General features: G+C 40.7%; 3 protein-coding genes across 7 annotated transcripts in view; 2 read left to right on the top strand and 1 right to left on the bottom strand.

Moving 5' to 3' along the window:
• The window catches only part of dlgap1b (discs, large (Drosophila) homolog-associated protein 1b), a 105609-nt gene extending 98765 nt beyond the window's left edge, over window positions 1-6844 (top strand). For 3 of the 5 annotated variants that reach the window (XM_055007096.1, XM_055007097.1, XM_055007095.1), the window contains exons 10-12: window positions 501-592; window positions 1307-1459; window positions 2027-6844. In XM_055007096.1, the coding sequence (XP_054863071.1) occupies window positions 501-592; window positions 1307-1459; window positions 2027-2242 (461 nt within the window). In that variant the 3' untranslated portion in view covers window positions 2243-6844. The other 2 variants (XM_055007099.1, XM_055007098.1) reach the window with 2 other exon arrangements.
• tgif1 (TGFB-induced factor homeobox 1) lies at window positions 6577-11233 on the bottom strand. The gene is made up of 3 exons (XM_023288346.3): window positions 10859-11233; window positions 8997-9226; window positions 6577-8190 (listed from the first exon to the last, which is right to left on the bottom strand). Exons 1-3 carry the CDS (start codon window positions 10872-10874, stop codon window positions 7522-7524), a joined length of 915 nt encoding a protein of 304 aa, XP_023144114.2. The 5' UTR covers window positions 10875-11233; the 3' UTR covers window positions 6577-7521.
• A 4978-nt stretch (window positions 11234-16211) lies between these two features.
• On the top strand, window positions 16212-18323 carry LOC111580547 (OTU domain-containing protein 1). The gene has a single exon (XM_023288345.3). The coding sequence runs from the start codon at window positions 16444-16446 to the stop codon at window positions 17743-17745; it is 1302 nt and encodes a 433-aa protein (XP_023144113.2). The 5' UTR covers window positions 16212-16443; the 3' UTR covers window positions 17746-18323.
• The last annotated feature ends 168 nt before the right edge of the window (window positions 18324-18491 follow it).

The following is an 18491-nucleotide window of genomic DNA, read 5'->3' as shown; positions in this document are numbered from 1 at the left end:
ACTGACTTCATGTAGAGTAATGTATGCACTGACGGTTGCATTCCTCGGGGATGTACTGTATGAGAGCATAGCAGTGAGCAGTGGAATCAGGTTATACAGTGCAGCCTTCTTTAGCTCATATGCCATCTAACCAAACAAACACTGTGAAAACAATACGATTGCATTTCTATAATTAGATTTTAGCTTGATTTGACTATTTTGCATGTTCTGTAAATGCAACATTTTGCATTGCGTGTTTACAAAATAACTATATTTAGAAAGAAATCTGGAAATTTTGTGCATTACAGCAATTATTTCGCTCCCCTGAATAATTTCTACTCCTGAAAGGCACATCTAAAAGAGGATTCTAGCGCATCCTTTTTTTTTGTGTGTGTGTGTTGCATTACTAATGCACCTCCTCTGTTCGTGGTGCAACATGCCTGCAGTATGCGGCTCTGTGAGTAATTGCATTGTGAATTGTGTGCGTGTGTGCATGCATGTGCGTCTGTGTCTTTCTGCAGTCCTGGGGAAGATCCGCAGTGCAGTGGGGAGTGCCCAGCTGCTGATGTCCCAGAAGTTCCAGCAGTTCCGGGAGCTGTGTGAGGAGAATCTGGTATGTGTCACCTCATCCTCTGCATGCTCCCCCAGCCCTCCCCCTCCACGCTGACATCATCCTGCACAAATCACTCTGACAGGCCAGGCCAGCAGTCGTTTATTGAGCTTCTAGTACAGACATCACATCTTTGCCATCTTTCACATAAAAAATAATGATCTTACTGAGTGAAAACAAGAGTCTGAGAGATATGGATTTTAGAATCAGATATGCACAACTGCATCTCAAAATTATACACCCTTTGTTGCATTGTATGCACATTATATAACAATTTATTCAGCCTTTAAAAGTTACTACAGAAACATTATTATTAGTAAATTCCGTAAGAATACAAGCTATAAATTGGAATAAGTTTGTTTTTATGTTAATGTACCATTGAATGTAGGAAGCATACACTGACACTCGTTTTTTTTAATTACAGTTGATGTATAATTCAGAACAAAGGCTAATAAAGAAGTCAAAGGCACAGTCTGGATTCAAGCCCAGCACTCCCACGTATCACAGTATGATGTCAGTTCAGTGTCATTCTAATTCCAGTTCAGGTTGACATTTAGCTCAGAGCCAGTTTTGTGATTTGAGCAGCTGCTTTAAAACTGAATCATCACGCAGCAACTGCATCTTTCCAGACATGTGTGATTGGCATATAAACAATATGTGTTTGTATGTGTGTCTTCACGTGTCCATTTGTGTATATGTGTGATGTTTGTGTATCAGAACCCAAACGCACACCCGCGGCCCGTCTCGCAGGACCTGGCGGGTTTCTGGGACATGCTCCAGCTGTCCATCGAGAACATTAGCCTGAAGTTTGATGAGCTCCACCAACTCAAAGCCAACAACTGGAAACCTCTGACTCCCCCAGAAATTCAGGTGCAGACGCACATGGCAAATATGAGACTCACTGAACTCCACTTTTAAACGATCAAATGATCTAACCTCAGTATTGTTCTGGAATGCTTCACTAACCCGCATGTTAGCTGCTGTCATTACTTGTATACTCAGAATTGTAAGTCCAAATGATTCACAGTTAGGCTTTGTTGTAGCATGCAGACACGTGTTGCATACTGTCATGTTGCCTGCCTGACGCCACCACTTGTATTTGTGTGTTTTGTTCTGTCTTGTTGTCGACAGTGAGCTGCTTTTGAGAAGCTTCTCTACCTGCCATGCACCGTTGGGGCCTGTCCATCTCCAATGGTCTTTTACCTCACGCAATGGCCACCATCGTGCTCTCTTACCCCCCACAAATGGCTGCCACTGTGAACCATAACCTCATTCAAAATTGCATGCTTTGACATTTTGCCGGCAACAGCTACACCGCTCTTTCTAACCCCTATATGCAAACTGGCTGCAGTTGTGTCGCCCGTCATTGTGTTTAGCTGCAGCTTGCCATGAGGACTCGGTGGTCTGTCTTTAAGACTATTTGTTATTCCTGTCCAGGAGAGAAGGATGCCCCCTCCTGTGCCAAAGAAGCCCCAGAAGGGCCACCCTCCCCTGGCTAGGGACCGCTCGCTGGAGAGCTCTGAGCGCCAGCGTCTGGAGGCTCGCAAACGCCTGCTAGCTGCCAAACGTGCCGCGTCGGTTCGGCAGAGTTCTGCTACCGAGAGCGCAGACAGTATCGAGATCTATATTCCTGAGGCCCAGACCAGACTATGAGACCCGTAAACATATGTACCTTCACAATACATTGTCCCATAAACACGATAGCACTGAATGGTAAGGCTAGGGTGCTATAACACAGCATAATCACATTTTTTGCAGACTTCCTAGATCACTGTGGGGTCAGTCACGATGGAAGCTGTCTGAACAAGAAATGTACATTCACGATATTTATTTATTTATTTATCTGTCTCCCCCTTCCCCTTCATTTCCTCCTCCCAGCTTTGATGTAGCACTCCCTCTTTTCCTTGCACCTCCACCTGCCCCCTCATTCCCAAAGACATCTCCAACGAATCCCCCCCTTTTTTAAGTGACCTGATATTACAAAGTAAGCCTGGTGTAGCACAGCAGTGATGCTTCACATTAATGTGTTTCAGGAGCTGAGGATGCAGAGAGGGAGCATGCATGTGTGTGTATGTATATACATGCAAACACACATATAGGCATAGGTGATGTATGTGATCTGATCTGCTCAGGTCAATACATCAAATCAAAGGGAGAGGCCACACCCAACCAGACCCATTGACTTGATATTTATGAAGTTGATTTTTATATTTTTATCGAAAATCTATATTCTGAAAGTATTATAATCTGACAAGTTTGCGCTTTGCATAATGAGATCGAGCATAATATTAAAAAGACCAGAAGAGGCAATTAAAGTGTCACCTGGTGACACAGTCGCCTTCTGTCTTAAAGCAGGTCTGTCCAGTGGCCTGAGGTCGACCCTGTAAGGTCAGGAGGTTACATGTTGCTCCTCCAGGTGAGGCAGGGTGGCTGTTGAGCCAGGAGCAGAGTTTTTGCAGAGTACTGAAAGGATCACTGTTCTAAAATGCCACAAACCTAATCCGCGTGTATGTGTGACAGAAAGAGTGTGAGTGAGTGTGTGTTTTGATTCGAATATATGTTTCAGAAGTGCTTCCTATTTTTCTAGGCCTAAACAGTCCTAGTTCTAATTGATGACTAAGGTAGCAGTATCAATAAACTGTAAACAAAATACCCATCTTGTCTCATTTTAAACTGAGCAACACATGTTTGTGTAAAGAACATATAATGACATGACGTTCATGCTCACACAAGGTATTTTTTGTCTTTTTTTAACAGGTTTATTCCTAACCCATGTTGTGTTCAACCTTTTTCGTGTAACCGACGAAGCTAAAATACTGATATTTGGTACAATACTGGTAGTTGTACTGTATTTTATTATGTCATTTTTAGACAAGAAAGGTTTATTGACAGTATTGAGACTACAGGACTGAAAAGGGACTATTTCTCCTCACTGTGTGTGCACTATCTCTGCCTCCAAATGAAGCAATTATTTGAAGGTCATACGGAAAAAATCCAGTTTCTAATATTTTGTATTCGTGTTTAATTTATTGATTAGGAGAACAATGACTGTTTATTGACATTGTGATTATTATTATGCACTGACAACAAGGCCCTTATACTGTGTTTGTGTTTGATTTATGTTGGTTCTTTAGCATGACAGGCACCTTTTTTTTTGTCTTTTCTGTTTCAGTGGTCAGCCTTAATTTCTAATACGATAGTCGAGCACAACAGCAGTCTCAGGGGAAGAAGTGTGTCGAGTGTGTGCTTGTGTGTATGTGTGCGGCTTCGGAGATGAGAGGGAGTGTGACTGGCTTCATGTGACTGTATGTGACCCATGACTTTGCCTCTTATTGTATATAATCCCTGCCATCAGGATAGGCCATGATCTTAACTAAAGGAAACGGTGTCCATGCCATCTTCTAGGTGATGTTCCTACTGAACATCACAGCCCTTCAGTGTAACAAGGTATTTCTGTCAGCTGCTTGAATGTGGAGACAATCCTGAGCCGTTTTTTTTCGGTCACGTACTTTGTTTTGATAACAGAATAGCAGGACTTTGGTGTGTAGTCCAGTTCTCCGTATTAATCTGGAAATATTTTGTGCCATTGGATAACTATAAGCCAGGATACAGTATATTCCTGCTATTTGTCCCTATTGAACAGCTACCTGACGTTTTCATCGAGAAACGTTTGTCAGTGGAGGATCTCAAGTGATGATGTAACCGTACAGTATGATTTGTATTTCCTTTAGTTGCTCAGTATAAATTTTAGAGAGGGTGAATATAACAATAGTTCAAACTTAATGCCATTTTACGTAGAAGCTCATTTTAGTATTTTTACTTTGGAACTTGTATTTGAATTGAATTGTCTGTCAAATAATTGAGTCTTTATTTATGTTTTATTATATTAACATATCAATATAACACTCCTGGTATAGCAGGGAGTTAGAAACCAGAATGTTGGATTGTGGTTAAAAATTTAAAATGCAATCCTGGCAAATTCTGATGCTTGTGATGTAGTTATATTAAGAGAAAAACATTCAAATAAACATTTGTACATAAATGAATGTTTCCCTATGTAAATGTAAACTAAAAAACCCAATCAAATAACATATTAAGCAGATATACATTTTGTATTTAATGTTATTACACTGTTGATGTTATGGCACGTGTATGAGCTCTTATCAGCATTAAAAAAAAAAAAAAAAATCATCGCCATAATTTTGTTGTGTTCATTTCTTTCCCGTCTCCACACGTGTTTTCAATTGGAATATAATTAAACAGATTACAAGGCTAGCGTGGTGTGTTTTTAGGGCTTTTCCCTTCCGCAGGGGCGCGTCCCCATAATTAGACAGCACTTTTGGCCTTGGCTTAGCCTTGACGCTCCTGTACATGCAGCTTCTGGTGATTTGTCATTCACACATCAGTCGTGCTGAGGGGGAGGCACGCTGGTCTCGGTGGCCTGAGTTGGGGTTAGGAGGTGGTGGGGGTGAGGTCTTTGTGCACGGCCTGGCCCTGGGTCAATCTACCCATCAGATGGTCCACCATGGTGGGCTACAACTGCCTACTGTGCGCCTGGAGGTCTGTTTAAACCGTTATTAGTGATTACATCATTCAGACGAGGCCCAGCCCCCGCCACAAGATGAGAGCTGTCACTTCTGACAGGAAACGTGACGAAAGTTGGGAAATGCATTCTGGACGTTTGCTAGTGATTGGCAGGGGCAGCTTCTGCCACTGACAAGGCAAAAAAAAAAAAAAAAGCGACAGATTTTTCAGCTGATTACTTTGCTGTTGCCTTTAGAACATCCAAAGCAGTGGTGGAAGTATTCAAATGTTTTACATAAGTCAAAGTTAGTAACACTACAGTGTAAATATTAGTTTGGTAAAGCCTTGCATTAAAATCATTCAAAGTTTTTGCAGTTTATTAATAACAAAAGCACTCAGTAACCTTATGAGGGTTAAACTACTATGTACTCTTATGTAATTTATGTGGAAGCAGTTTTTATATACATCTATAGTTGATTAAACACTTTCCAATTTAAGTATTTTACATACTTTATCTACTTACTACCTTTATAATATTGTTTGTTTCATATTGCCAAGTGTTTATGCTTTATAATTCTAGGTGTGCCTGCACTTAATGTAATGTGAAATGAAATGATTTTATATTATTTTCTGTACACATTTTTTTGTATATAAAACATGATCTCATTAAGTGTATGTAACTACAAATCTGAAATCAGTATAACTGGGAAAAATACAATATTCCCCTTGAAATATGACATATAAGAGGTTTAAAATAGCACAACAGTACTTGAATGTTTAAATTCCATCACTGGTCTCAGTTGTACCATAGCAGGTAATTGATTAGTGAACATGAGCTAGCTGGCACAATTAGAGCTCATTTTAATGAAAATAAAAGAGCGCTTTAAAAAAAATTCTATCAAATTAGAAAAATAAACTCTTGTGTGTCTTTGGAGAAGAATATAATAAAATGAAAGGGTGCCTGTCTTAGTAAATATAGACAACAAATCCGGTTGAGGCCAATAGAGAAGCTTTAGGATTGTAGAAGAACCAGAAGGGAACAGCTGTCTGCCTCCTCTTCATACTCGGTTGTAAGCTGCCTTACATTGACTCTATTGAAACGTAGACACACATAAAACCCCGCTGGCAAGAAACTGTTGACGTCTGCTGTTTGCACGTGTTAATTTATGCAGGATTATGCTAATTCGCAGGAGCTGTTGTAAACCTCTCACACACAGGAATGCCTCTGAATGCCTGTGGAAAGACATGAACACCACGCTATTTCTGCCCTCCCGTATTCCTGTCTTTTATTTACTGAACATTCTAGCTCAATACACTCTTCTTATCCTTGAGGGATAAATCTGTAATCTTGGCAAAGTTCAGCAGGATTTACAAGAATACAGCCTGTATAAATGTGCATTAGAGTTAAGTGATCTGAAGAAGGGAAAATACTTGAATGAAAAAAAAAAAGATCGATTCTGAGATGTAGAAAAACAAAACTTTATTTGAATCCCATGTGACCCCTTTTTGCCACAAACATTGCACAGTATGAAAAGAAATCACATCATTGGGCATCATGTCACATTAACTATACACATGGTCCTATTATACATGAAAATGCTTTTTGGTGATTTCAAAAAAAGCTGTTTTTTTTGTCAGGTTGTAAAACAGCAAATGCAGAAAAAGACATCTGTAGTGTTTCATTTTCCAGTCCACTGGCCGTTCGTTTTCGCTGAGTGATGGGATGAAGGCTCAGACTAAGAACCTGCTACATTGGTCATCTGAAATATCCCTTGTTGGGGAAATAAGAGTAAAAAAAAAAAAAAAAAAAGCATAGAGGTTTTTTTCTTTAAAATAGCTAAAAGTAAATTACAAAATCAAAACTATACTCATGAAACACAAACATTTACTACAGTAGTGAATAAGTTTGTCATAGATGCCAAGAGAAACGTATGTTTAAGACACTGAGATGACCTTCTTCTGCCTTTAGTGTGCAAACAAACAAGGCAGACCAATCATGAACTGATCTCTGAAATGTTAAACAGTAAACGTGTGTGGGTGCGACCAATCCGTCTGATTGGTCCGTGAAGGAAGACTCCATTCTCTACAATGATATACAGTATAATGGAAAGACATAAAGACAGGCAGCATTTTTCTAATAACATTTTTGGTCCCTGTGTGCAAATAAAATACACATGTAGATACATACGCATGTATATGAAATGAATAAACAACTTACAGCCAAGGCACCTTGATACAGTTTTTTTTTTCTCAATAAAAAACATCCTCATCATATTGATTGGTATACCAAAAATAGAAATGATCAGGCTTTTCGTGTGGATTTGTTCTCTGTTTACGTGCAGACAAAGTCAACTGAACTGAGGAGTCGAGACACAAAGTCAGTCTCTCCACTTGTGTCACTTTCTCCTTTAGGAGACCAGCTGTTTGGCTTGCAGCTCCATCTCTGCAGCCCGTTTCAGGGCCACGTCCACCAGGAGCTGGAAGCCGCTGAAGTCTTGTGTGAGGTCTGGAGGGGTGGGAGGAGGGGTGTTGAACAGCCCGCTGCGGGGGCTCAGGTTGCCCTCCATGCTGGTGCTGCTGAGGATGGTGGTAGTGGTGGGGAGCGGCTGGCCGCCCGGCCCTTCATCCCGGCACCGGAGCAGCGCTTGAGCCTGTACGGACTGCAGCAGCTCGGCCGCCCTCTCACAGTTCATTCCCAGCGCAGACGGGTGGGAGGCTGTCGGGCTGGCTTGCATTGCTGCGGTGACAGTGGTGTGACAGATGACGGAAGGCCGGGTGGGCACGAGCCCTGGAGAGGGGGACGTGGAGGTTGGGGAAGGTATGGAGGGGGACATCGCCTTCCTCAGGACGCCGGGCACGGCAGGTTCGAAGCTGGAGGGGTGGAGGACGCGCTTGTCATAGCTCTCCTCCGTACCTGCTGCAGGGCTGCTGTGTTTTGGCGACTGGGAGCTGTCAGAGAAGCTGTCACCGGCCTTGCTGCCTTTCCTGGAGATTGTGAACTGATTTGGGTCTTTGCCATCTTTCCTCAGCATCTCTGGGAGAAGTCGCCGCCGCGCATTAATGAACCAGTTGCACACCTGGAAAAGACAAACACCCCCGCAGTGAGAAAGCCGCATCACATGGCTCACTTGTGTTGCTGCCCTGCAATCTGAAAGAAAATCTGGCTGGTGTGTGTATCCCCAGGTGCAGTCTGCGCATGTGTTTTCAATAGAGAAATCAAAATGAAACCCCGCCTATCGCACACACTTATATTTCACACCACAGGCTGTATATTTCACACCGCATTTCCTGTTTTTCTTAGTTCAACACTGCAGAAATGTGAAAAACAGACCCCTAAAATTTAGGCCAAAGTTTATGATCACACCTCAGACTATAAGCTAAACATTAACTTTCTCCACAAAGTCTAGTTTGGATTTCTTAATCCTGCATTTATAAGGAGTTTTCTATAAAAAATAATCTCTGTGTCAGCAGTAATCACGGTCATCTCTCTTCTTTTTTCCTCAGTCCTCCAGGCTAGTCGTAACTGGCTCAGGGAGGCTTGTAGCTCTAACTATGTAAATGACTCTGCATTGTTCCCAGACAGCTGGGATGGAAAGGGGCTAGAGGGAGGGAAATTCCTGTCCAAGTGCCTCAGCCAAGCCCACAGCACACAGGGAGTGAGTTTACTCACGTTGTCTCATAGACTTTTATGTTGCAACATCAAGCTGGTTTGGATGACCTTCAATTCACTGTTTATGTGTCATGTTTTGTTTGCCATCCAGCCAGGAAATGATTCAGTCAAGCTGACACTCGTTTCCTCTCGACTTTTACAGTGGTCTGTTTACAAGATTTTACTGGCAGCATTAGGCTTAGGTAACTTTTCTGTCACATCTGTGTGCTGTACCTGCAGTGTGGAGAGCTGAGTCTGCTTGGAGAGGAGGGCTTTCTCCTGCTCGGATGGGTAAGCGTTGTAACGGTGCTCGTACAGCCAGTCCCTGAGGATCTGAACCGACTCCTTGGGCAGATTCCCTCGCCGCTTCCTCTTCCCGTTGCTCCCGGCGCTGGACGACAGGTCCAGGGGGGCGTCCACGCTGTCTTCGTCGTCCGTCTCGCTGCCAGACAGCATCATCAAACCTGCACGAGAAGAGGAGGGAGAGCGTGTGAGAAACAGGACAAAGGAGAACACAGATCCCCCGAAGTCAGCCACACCACCGTCTTCCCGGCCGCCGTGTGCCGCAGCCATTTAACCAAAGCTGTCTGGGAGGCAGCTGATGTGTCAGAGGCAAGCTGTCAAGTTCAGCCATGTGATTCATATAAGGAGCCAGGGAGGGAGGGAGGGAGGAGGAGGAGGAGGAAGAAGAGGGGGAAGAACGAGGAGGGAGGGCGGTGAGGAGGGGGGGGACATCACAAAGGCTGGTCTGATGCTGTGTCAGTTATAAAACCTGCCTCAACAAATACAAACCAGGTCTATTCCACAAAAACAATCAGCATGTAAGGGAGAGGTCGTATTTTGAAAAACAGCAGGTGTTTATTTACAGAGATGACAGAGTACAAAACAACATTTATAAACTACTTGAAAGCCTAGTTTTCAATACATACTAAAGATAGACAGAATGGAATATTTGGGCCCCATGATGCCACATAAGGAAACTTGATTTTCTCCTAAGATGTGACGTTCAAGTCCATATTTACACCTGAACTCCTCTGCAGGCAGCCCAGGCGCCATTATGAAAACACACTGGATAGTTAATCTACAAGCCTGTGCACTCAGTCTCCTCCAGGGGTAAGAAACTAGTGGGAAAGGAATCAGAAAGTTCCCAAAGTCTGAGCGGCCAACAGGATGAGGTAATTACGTAGGCTGGAGAGCAGGGGAAGGGGGAGGGGAGACCTGTTGCAAATCAGCGTCTCCAGACTAAACAAAAGAATCCAGGGCTGCGTGCTTCTTTGTATGCGATTTTAAAACTTTCTGCTCGCTAAATCTCAGCTTTGGTCCAAACTTAACCCCCTTTCGATACAGTGTGTTGAGACAAAACGAGCCGAAAATGCCGCTTTCACCCAACGAAGACGCTTTGTAAGTTTAACCAACTTGTTAGGGGGTTTTTCTATTGTTGCTGCTGCACCACGAGGTCCGTGAATGCAGCGAGGCAGCAGCAACTTCCCACAATGAGGTCAGGATGAACATTAGCCCACATTTGGATTTCAATCCAATTTAAAGCCGCTGGAGGTGTTTGTGTTCCCGGTTAGACGGCGAAAAAGACACAAGAGATCAATTTTGAACGTTTGCAGGTTGGGAAAATGTAACACTTCTGACTCCCGAACTCACAGTTACTCGCTTAACTTTGACCTGTTTCCTCACTTAGCTACAAAAAACAACAACAAAAAAGTTCGTCACAAATGTAGCTACTTAAAATTAGCTTAACCTCAATCTAAACAGAGGCGTCTTTTTAATTCAGGTTTTAAGCAAAAGTTAATTAGGTGACTACAAAAACAACACACATGGCCGCTTAGTAGTGTGTTAATGTGTAAAAACTTTAATAAAAACACACCTTTTTAGTCACAAATGATGCGTAAAAGCGAGCTAAATCGATTTTTGACATAGCGCCAGCACATGGCAGAAAAAGCCCCCTGTCATGTCTGGAAAGGAAACAATAGACTGCATGGTTTGCATAAGAGGGAAATCGCTCTATTAATCGTCCTCAGTGGTGTTTTCGACTTTTAAAACTCATTTTCTTCAAACTAAAATCTCCTCTAAAGCATCCCACTTACCTTTTTTCGCCTTCATCTCCGTGCGAAAATGTCCCACTTATTCCTCGTCAGGCGCAGAAGAAAATCTTTTCTTTTATATCCCCAGCGTGTATCCGAATATCCGAGGAGGGGGGGAAAATCATCCAAACTCTTGTTGTTGTTGTTTTTTTTTTTATTTCTGCGTGTCTCCTTTCCTCGTTTTTGGAGACTTGAGGGTTACCTGCGATCTCCGCGTCCCTTCGGCTCAAAGCCCCTTTTCTCATTGACTGTGTGTTTGATCGTGAAACTGGGTGACAGCTATCTTTGACAGCTGCGTGACTCAACGCACAGAGATCCTCCCACCGTGGAGAGCCGAGGAGAAATCTCTGACATCAGCATGGCTTGTTCCACTGACATGGATACAGTCTGGCTAAGCGTTAAACCGCCGCAGACCCTCCTCCTCCGCCAAACCCCCTCAAAACAAAGTCAAAAAATGCGCTTTAGCACCTGGTTTATTAAACTATTGTGCGCGTTGGTGATCGAGGCGCGCAGCCAGAATGATGACAACAACAACAACAACAGCAGGCTGCTGATCAGCACTGCGGACCTCGTGGTAACACCTACACGTACACAATGAAAAATCACATTATTGCCACAGGCTGTTTCAGGATGCGTATGGTTTCACCTTATCGCAATCTGCGGTTTTCATCTCCTTTTGTATTGCAAAAAAAAATTATCTGCGCTACACTGCCTGTAACACTCCTTCTGTTGTTTGTGTTTAAAGATAAATGCACATCTACAGTTATAATCTAAGAGATCTATGTTATTTTGCTGATCAGACGAGCCAACCATGCGTAATTTACTAATGTAAATCCCCCTCCTCCTCCCTTGTTTTTTTTTTTCTCGTTTCCCTGCAGAAGCTGAATCGTGTTTTTTTCCCCCACTGGTGTCATTTCAATCTGAAATATTACCCAAAGTGCTCAGGAATGAGGGAATGTCCTAAAATACAGTATGAACGCAGCAGCAGCAGGGTTATTGATCCAACGTTGCACCAGCTGGAGGTTAGTGCTCCAGCTACTAAAGACAACGGCTGAAGGAAGCGATCAATGCCTTCATTTGTATGCGGTGCACAACCTTGCGACAGCTGCTGTAGCATCGTCTCTTTGCATGCATTTGTTCCAGACGAGGCGTTCGCTCTCTCCTCTACGTGTAGCTAAATGTCGCCTCCGTGTGCGCACATGTGGTACTGTGCACCTGAACGCAGCACGACACGGCTCGAGTTCCCTCTGCTGGTTGTTGTAGTGATAAACACAAAGAAGCCAAAGTTTTAAAAAAGTAGGGCTTGGTTTTAAAAAGAAGAGGAAATAACAATATTCTATCTACTTTCTGATTAACTACTGAATGTTTTCATCAGAAAAACATAGAATATTTTAGTAAATTAGAAAATATCTGATTAGAAACATCAACGAATGCCTAAAAAAACTGAATCCAGAAATATGTCCCCTATGACTGGGATACCATGATATATCTTTAAAATATTATCACTTTATATAAAAGCAGGGTTTTACTGTTGCAGTAGGTTGAGGTAGAGCACATTTGAAGCTATTTTGTATAGATGAAGTAATTAATTATTTTCTCCAGTAACTAATTTGAGTGTTTGGTTTTTAAAAATTCTAAATATAGTAAAAAAAAAAAAAAAAAAAGTGGTCTCATCTTTGTCTTCATTTGGCCTGTTTTGTTTAATCAACAGTTGAAACCTGAACGTTGTTAAAAATACATTACAAATGATCAAAACAATTAAACTAAAAAAGTACAAATTTTCACATTTATGTAGCTGGTTCAGTGAAATGTTTTTACATAACAAATGTTTTGTATTTTAACAAAAAATACTTGCCACAATAACCTTCTATCAATTGACTAATTCATTAGTCAACTAATTGTTTCAACTGTATAAACTGTAGAGTAGTTTGATTTATACCAAAACATATTTTATCTCCTGTTTATATGTTTTCTGTGCAAAAAAAAATTAAAATATTCTAAGTACCTGAAGTTAAATTGAGTAAACATGCTTGTTTACAAAGTGACAAATATGTATAACAGCAATGAGCTATCCACCACAAAATTAGGTTAGAAAAAATAATTGTGCGATATATCTGGACTACAGCTGCAGTTGTGATTGACTCTACTGAGGTAATATCTATATTAGGTGCCAGTGTTCATAGCAAACACAAGTAGTGTGACTGTTTGGCAGCAGACAAGTTCAAACAGACAAAGCGTTAAAAATAGAGATGTGAGCATGTTTGTCCTGCCCAAACCTGCTACTGCCAGTCAGTCAGTCTCACTCAGATCAAAAAGTCAGTTTAAGTTAGAAAAAAACTTTTAACAATAGTTCTTCATATTAATTATAGTGTTTGTAGTGCTAGTTTGTTTTATTATTAAACTGTTGTCCTGACATACAGATGGAAATTAATTTATTTCACCATTTAATTCAAAACGGTATCTGTAATTGTGTTAAGTAGCCATTTTGCCTATTTTCAGATGTAAACAATACATTCCGAGGCCCATTTTACAGTGTGATACCGCCTCTAAAGGAGAGTGAATTCAGGTGACCAATTCAATGATGTACAGAGTAATAAACAAACAAACAACGAGTAAAATTTCCAAAGCTTGGGTATGAAAAAAATGGTGTAAATCAATGGAAAATAACTCATAATTCATGGAAATATGGTAATTTCCCATAATTAGACTACATTTTCTAGCTTTAATTTTACCTGAGATCATGAATATTTATTTAGGTTTTCAGTATTTAATGGAGGATATTTACTCGCGAGAAAAACTTGAATTTAAGAGCCTCACTGATTAAATAAAAAGGAAAATATTTGTAAAAATTATGGTAAATATGTGAATGCCTTTTAACAGTCTTTGTGTGTCCAAAATTTCAGGTTTAGGTTGTTAATGTTATTTTGTGTGTCCAAAATTTCAGGTTTAGTTTGTTAATGTTATTTTACATCCATATGTAATTTCTTTTCATTTTTGTAATGAATGTTTTCTTGGATTTCAAAGATCTGGAAAAAAAATCTGTAAAATTAAAAGAGAAAGTTCTGTAAAATTACAGTTTTAACTGTTCAGACCTAGATAGTAATAATATCTACTTAGACTTGTTTGATGACTGTTCTTAAGTGTTTAAGTGTTGGAAATAACCTGAGTTACACAAACCTATTTGGAAAAAATAGCGAAGCATTGACCTAAAGAACAGACTAGATCATTTCACTGCCAGTACGCGCTGCTGTTTCACTTGTTATCACTCAACAAACTGGACTGTGACGCATCAAATCCTTCACATTTTTCAACACACTGATTCACTGCTTCACTCAGGACTGACAGTGAGACGCTGCGTCAAGCTGCCTGCAATCAGCAACATCTATACAACTAGTGAGAGGTTTTCCTTTTATAAAAATAAAACAGACAGTAGAATTATTCACCTGGCAAAAACACAATTCATTAATGACAGCAGAATAATTTATAATGTTTTAATGCTTTGCTGGGGAAGACATTTAATCATACTGAAATGGAGCTTTGTGCTCAGTTGCTTTATGACCACTTTATTGGTGTAGAGTTGAATGCAAACCAAAAGTAACCGCTTGGTTGCATCATGTCCAAAGATCACAGCTTATTTATCATCTTATCTAAGCTTATGAAACTTTAGTTGTGACCGAGAGCCAGGATTACACACTGAGCCAGGTTGGATAACTGATTTTAATTAGGTCATACAATGTTTATGTGGAGTAATGCTCACCAGGTAAATTATTCACATATTGACAATTAAAACAGCATGTTGTTTGTTCTGTTAACACTGTACTGTGCTGTATAGACTCCATACTGTATATACCAGTAGGCCGACGGGCCCAGATTATACTACTTAAACATCTTTGATATTGATACACCATGCGCTGTTTATACTGTTAATGTTGCTCATACTTTGTAACTTAAGACAATCATACTGTCTTTAACGTTTATCCATCTGGCTTTTTTTTATTGCACTGCATTTTATAATGTTCACTATAAAAAGTAATAATAAGAAATTAAAAATGATCAAAATACAATGTAAAGTAGGCAGCAAGGGTGCCAGAAAAATGGGTAAATGGTGGAATACTGTAACATTCAAAAACCGTGAAATTGTGAACATAATGGCAAACATCTGTAAAATAATTGGTGATTTGAATACAGCATAACAGTGTAGCTTTACAGTCACACGTTGTGAAAGATCAAATCATTGTTTTTCTTGACATGTGCAGATTGAATGAGAAAATTAGTGAAATATATCAGAAATTTTTTTTTTTACCATTTTAAATCATTAATATACTCAGTATTTCTTACTAATAACAGCAAATATGTAAAATAATATTTTTGTGGATTTAAATACAATTAAAGTAGTGCAGTTTTATGGTTATGCACTGTAAAAGTACGAGTTACAATTTCTAAAACTATATTTTTTTTCTATTGATATTACTGACAGGTTTGACCTGGTTTATTACAGTTAACATGTAAATGAATGCTTTATTCTGTGAGTTTTGTAGTTACTAAATGTAAAACATGGAAAATCTGTTAAATAAAGATTTAACAATTACTTGACATCAGTAAATTCTTATTATACATATTGTTTGTATTACAAATAACCACAAATAACATTGCTGATTTAAATACAGTAAAAAAAAATTATCAAGGAAAATACCATTTTTAGAAAATTCGTGATGTAGACATTATTGACAGGTTTGATCTGTTTTTATATGGTTAACATGTAAATGAATACTTTATTCTGTGTTTTTGCTAGTTATTAAATGCTGTTGAACAAAACAGGGAAAATCTGTTAAACATCAGTTACCATTTTTTGAATTCTTAATATACATTTTTTTAACAATCCCTGCAAAAATCATCAAAACTGATATTTTTAAAATGATGTAAATACAGTAAACAGCATAGTTTTATGGTCTTATAATTACCTTACCTTTTATTTGTTTTTGGTTTTTTTTGCAGTTAACATATAAAGGAAAACCTTTTCCCCTGTGATTTTTCTAATTAATGTCTGGAAGATAACAATTTTTTTTTTTTTTTTTTTAACAAAAAATTGGAACAAATGTTACTTTTTACTTTATAGTGTAGGGGGGGAAATGAATTTAGATGACTTTGTAGAAACTTATTTATACACTTTTTTCTGTTGATCAGTGTACAATATTGCAAAAAAAAAGTGACTACATTTTTTTTCTTAGACAAATAAGAAAACTCCCAAAGAGGATAGATCATTTTTATAAACACTGCATTTTATTTTTAAATGACTTAAACGGATTGCCTTTCTGCTGAGTTTTGTCGGACTTGACGCAGTTTTAGCGGCTGGGTCCGGTTACAGTTTGAAGTCTAAAATTAGGGAGGCACCCCGACTGCAAATGACGCAAGGAAGCTAAAGTGGACGGAGGCTGGTGTCGGTGTGTCGGTGCTGACAGGACTCCGGTCCATGGAAACGGCGCCTACAACTTTACTGTTGTCGATGACATGGAGCGTATTTTTAGCCGTTGTTGTCATCTTTCCGTAACAGCGCGGCTGCGGCCATCAGTATAAAGGACTCTTTCAAAATGCAGCTGTACAACAGTGCGCTGACACACTACCCGAGGTCGTCTCGCAAAGTTACCATAACTTTGTCGACCGCGTCCGAGCGCTTGAACGGATCAACACAAAGTTCCTGTGAGGCCGACGGGCCCAGATTCACTCCAGCAGACTCAACTCCGGAGCTACACGGCGATCCAGCGACAGAGGCTTCCGCAAACATGCCTGCCTTTTCTTGTTACGAGGCTCCATCCCTGAGGCCAGTTTACTTCACCTCCACCGCTGAGATATTAATCCGCAGACCTGATGGGGTGGAGAGGTCTGTTCCTGTCCACATCATGAGGGAGTCCAAGTCCAAACCGCCCTCTCCTCATCCGCAGAATGGGGAAGCTAACTCTGATGTGATAGTGGACTTTATTGATCATCTGAGGAATGGGACTGAGGAGCTTTTGCCTGAGCACGTTTTCAACAGCATCACTGTTTCACCCAGAATAGACAGATACCAGAGGATGGTGGGAGACTCAGGTGATGCAGATTCGCTCACTGATGCCAACTTCAGAACCAACGCATGGGCCTCGTTGCATGAGGAGGACCCAGATCTCCTCAGGGCAGCTGAAGAGCTCAAAAGGGAAGATTTCAGTGAAATAAATGGTGGCAAAGCTGCTCCAGCGTCAGATGAAAAACGGGCTTTTGAGCTCAGTGTTCTGCAGGAGTCTCCCTCAAGCCAAGAGAAAGGGGATCTCAACGATAAAGTGGCCCGCTACCTGGCCGAGGTGGAGAAGCAGAACAAGTACCTCCAGGAGAGGCACAAATACAGGTACCACGTCATTCCAGATGGAAACTGTCTGTACAGAGCTGTGTGCAAAGCCACCTACGGGGACCAGGCCAGACATGGGGAGCTGAGGGAGCAGACGGTGCACCACATCGCCGACCACCTGGACGAGTTCAACCCCATCATCGAGGGGGACGTAGGGGAGTTCCTGATCAACGCGGCTCAGGATGGAGCCTGGGCCGGCTACCCCGAGCTGCTCGCCATGAGCCAGATGCTGAACGTCAACATCCACCTCACGACAGGCGGCAGCTTGGAGAGCCCCACCGTCTCCACCATGGTGCACTACCTCGGGGAGGAGGACGCGTCCAAAACGGCAATCTGGCTGAGTTGGCTCAGCAACGGTCACTACGACGTCCTCTTGGACCGGTGTCTCCCCAACCCGGAGTATGAGGACTGGTGCAGAAACTCACACATGCAAAGAAAACGAGACGAGGAACTGGCAAAGTCGATGGCAGCCTCATTATCCAAAATGTACATTGAACAAAACGGTTGTGTGTGAATGCCATCGAGCATACTGAGATGTCATGGCTGTACAGTTAAAGAAGAATGCAGAGCTGTCGTTTCTGTTTCTTAAATTATTTTTTATAAGATATATATCCAGAGTGAAAAGAAGTGCAGTGCACATACTGACTGGTTTTTGTATCTGCCAGCATTTCCAAACTAGCGCTAGTTGTCTCTGAAAGTGTTTGAAAGTGTGCGAGCCTGTTCTTCTCGATAGTTTGGGTCATGTTGATATGAGTGAAATACTTTGAGGCTGTTCAGATATGGCTATAAAAGTGCTTTTGGAGTGTACAGTATTTATTTGCCTTTTCTTGGCAGTTATTTTTCTATTATGCCTGTACTCTGGCAATTGCCACATATAATATTTTCAAATACAGAGAAACCTGGGTTGCATTTCCCCCCTTCTGGCTACATTGTTTCTTATCTGTATAGTTTTTCTTCTTTTGCATAATCCTACCAGAATAGTTTGATTTGTCTTTGAGAACAATTTATCATCAATTATTCCTCTTCTTTTTTTTTTTTTTTTTTTTAGAGATTTAACAAAATATTTCAAAATAAAGTACTGATAAAAACTGACTTGCAGTGTCTTCATATTTAATTCACATCCTCATTACCTGATTATTTGTCAGTTTTCTAAACTTCTACAAACTTCTTATCCAGTGTCAGTGATAATATCATCTATGTCATCTTTTGTGCAGGACTGTAGTGGACTCCATTTGTTAAATTGCATCGTGGACGTCCAGC

The sequence above is a fragment of the Amphiprion ocellaris genome, chromosome 22 (assembly GCF_022539595.1).
Source record: "Amphiprion ocellaris isolate individual 3 ecotype Okinawa chromosome 22, ASM2253959v1, whole genome shotgun sequence".
In the NCBI taxonomy this organism is placed as follows: Eukaryota; Metazoa; Chordata; class Actinopteri; family Pomacentridae; genus Amphiprion; species Amphiprion ocellaris.
The sequence above is the reverse complement of the archived record's forward strand: the minus strand, read 5'-3'. Positions and strand labels throughout refer to the sequence as shown.